The sequence below is a fragment of the Nelumbo nucifera genome, chromosome 6 (genome assembly GCF_055504915.1).
Source record: "Nelumbo nucifera cultivar China Antique chromosome 6, China Antique-T2T, whole genome shotgun sequence".
Classification (NCBI taxonomy): Eukaryota; Viridiplantae; Streptophyta; class Magnoliopsida; order Proteales; family Nelumbonaceae; genus Nelumbo; species Nelumbo nucifera.
The window spans coordinates 41,355,390-41,357,571 of NC_142654.1; the positions used below are offsets into that span (position 1 = coordinate 41,355,390).

Genomic DNA, 2,182 nt, shown 5'->3' on the forward strand with positions numbered 1-2,182 from the left:
CATTGGAATGGTTAGGTGGACCGAAAGCCCTAGCGAATTCAACCAAGCATCGTTACTTTTGCTCTTGTTTTTCTGTTTCTGTTTTTTCATTAGTTCTTATTCTTAAATCTGAAATTCAATTGTCCAAATAATTAGGAAAGATTGTTGTTCTAATACTTATTTTGTTAAGTCCTTGTGGGAACGATATTTTTATACTACTCGATAACTAGTGCACTTGCTAGGGTTATATTTATAGCTATCAGCCTCCTCCTCAGTGATGTGTCAATGGGCAATGTGTGGTCTTTCAAGTAGTCTATATACATCCTCCTCTAGTCCTCTTCCCAAACCACAAGGCACTCTCTGCCATCTAAAGTTTTATGTACCTCGTGTAGGACTATTTCGGCCTCCACTTTTCCCAGGCATCTTGTCCATACTCCGTCCGACTATCTATGATATAGTACCCCATTCACTAGTTGGAACTTTGTGATCAACCTACTGTCTTGTGTCCTTATGGTCGGACTTTTCAGTTTCTGGATTATTTCATCCCTCCAATCATCAGATCCTATTTTGTCTTCTTTTTCTACCCAATCCCTCAATGTGATGGTTCATTGTTTGTCGACTGATTGGATGGTAATCTCTATTGATTTTGTGTATGCCTATATCTTGGACCCTAGGGTAGCTAGTGCATCTGCGAACCTGTTTTTGGCTCTGTTTTGGTGTTTGAAGTCTACCTCCAGGTAGCAGACTAGCTTTTGGATTAGGGTTCTATATGTTAGAATCGTCCCCTCCTTTACTATTGTGCTTCCATCAAGCAGGCTAATCACCAATTTAGTGTCACCGATCACTTTTATCTTCTTTGCTCTGGCTTCAATTGCTTTGATCAGACCTAGGACCAGGGCTTCATATTCAGCTATATTGTGAGAGCATGGGAACTGGAGTTTGAAGGAGTAGGTGGACATTTGTCCTTTAGGTAAGGTTAGGGTAACCTCGGCATTAGTCGAGGAGCAGGTCCTACTCCCATCGAAGGACAGGATCCACTTACTACTTTCGGCCACATCGATCATGGGTATGTCTCTGGGTACTTCACATGTTATAGGGAAGTCACCACTTGAGGGGAACGTGGCCAACAGATCTGCTACTACTTGACACTTGATAGCCCTTGGTTGGGTGTACTCTACCGTGTATTCATTGAGCTGCATCATCCACTTGACAAGTCTACCAAAGAGGGGAGGTCTGTCCATGAAGAACTTGATGGGGTCATTTCGTGCAACGAGACTGACTTTTTGGCCTAGGATGTAATGCTTAAACTTTTGTGTAGCAAAAACCAGTGCTAAACATTGTTGTTCCATGTGGGAGTAATTTTTCTCGGCTAGTTTAAGAGTCCTACTGGCACTGTATACTGGGAGTTCCACTCTGTCATCGTCCTCCTGCGCCAATAAGCATCATATGACATCTAAGCCTATTGTGATGTATATCCTAAATTCTCGCCCGTCCTTAGGCGATGACATGGTTGGGGCCCTAGCGAGGGTTGCTTTAAGTTGTTCAAATGTCCGTTGATGCTCTTGGGTCCACTTAAATTTGGCAGACTTCTTGACTAACTTCATCAGTGGCAATGCTACATGCGCGAGGCCAAGGATGAACCTCCTTAGGTATGAAACCTTTCCTAAGAAAGTTTTTAGTTAAGATTCATTGGTTGGACACGGGAGATCTAGGATGGCTTTGACCTTGCTTTCATCTGGGTGTATCCCTATCTGGTCTACTCTGTAGCCTAAGAACTTCCTTGACTGCACTCCAAATGCACATTTTGTTGGGTTCAACCTTAGCTTGAAATCCCTGTATCGGGTGAAGAATTTCCTTAAGACTTCGAAGTGGTCCTCTTTCTTGTTCACTTTAACAACTATGTCATCCACATAGCATTCGATTACTTTGTGTATCATGTCATGGAAGGCACTAGTCATCGCTCTCTGGTATGTTGCCCCAGCATTCTTTAGGCCGAAGGGCATCATCTTGTAGTAGAAATTCCCTATTGGTGTCCTAAAGGCTGTGTGTGGTGCGTTTGCAGGATCCATAAATATCTAGTTGTAACCATTATAGGCATCTAGGAAAGAGAACAGCTCATGTCCCGCAGTCGAATCTATCAACCCCTCCATATTGGGTAGAGGGAACTCATCCTTTGGACAGTCTGCTTAAATCTCTAAAGTCA

The 2,182-nt window shown here is 43.0% G+C and overlaps 1 protein-coding gene across 1 annotated transcript; it reads right to left on the minus strand.

Moving 5' to 3' along the window:
* Positions 1-635: 635 nt before the first annotated feature.
* LOC148790797 (uncharacterized) lies at positions 636-1,937 on the minus strand. Its single transcript, XM_088890364.1, has 2 exons — positions 1,704-1,937; positions 636-1,406 (listed from the first exon to the last, which is right to left on the minus strand). Exons 1-2 carry the CDS (start codon positions 1,935-1,937, stop codon positions 636-638), a joined length of 1,005 nt encoding a protein of 334 aa, XP_088746490.1.
* Positions 1,938-2,182: the final 245 nt, after the last annotated feature.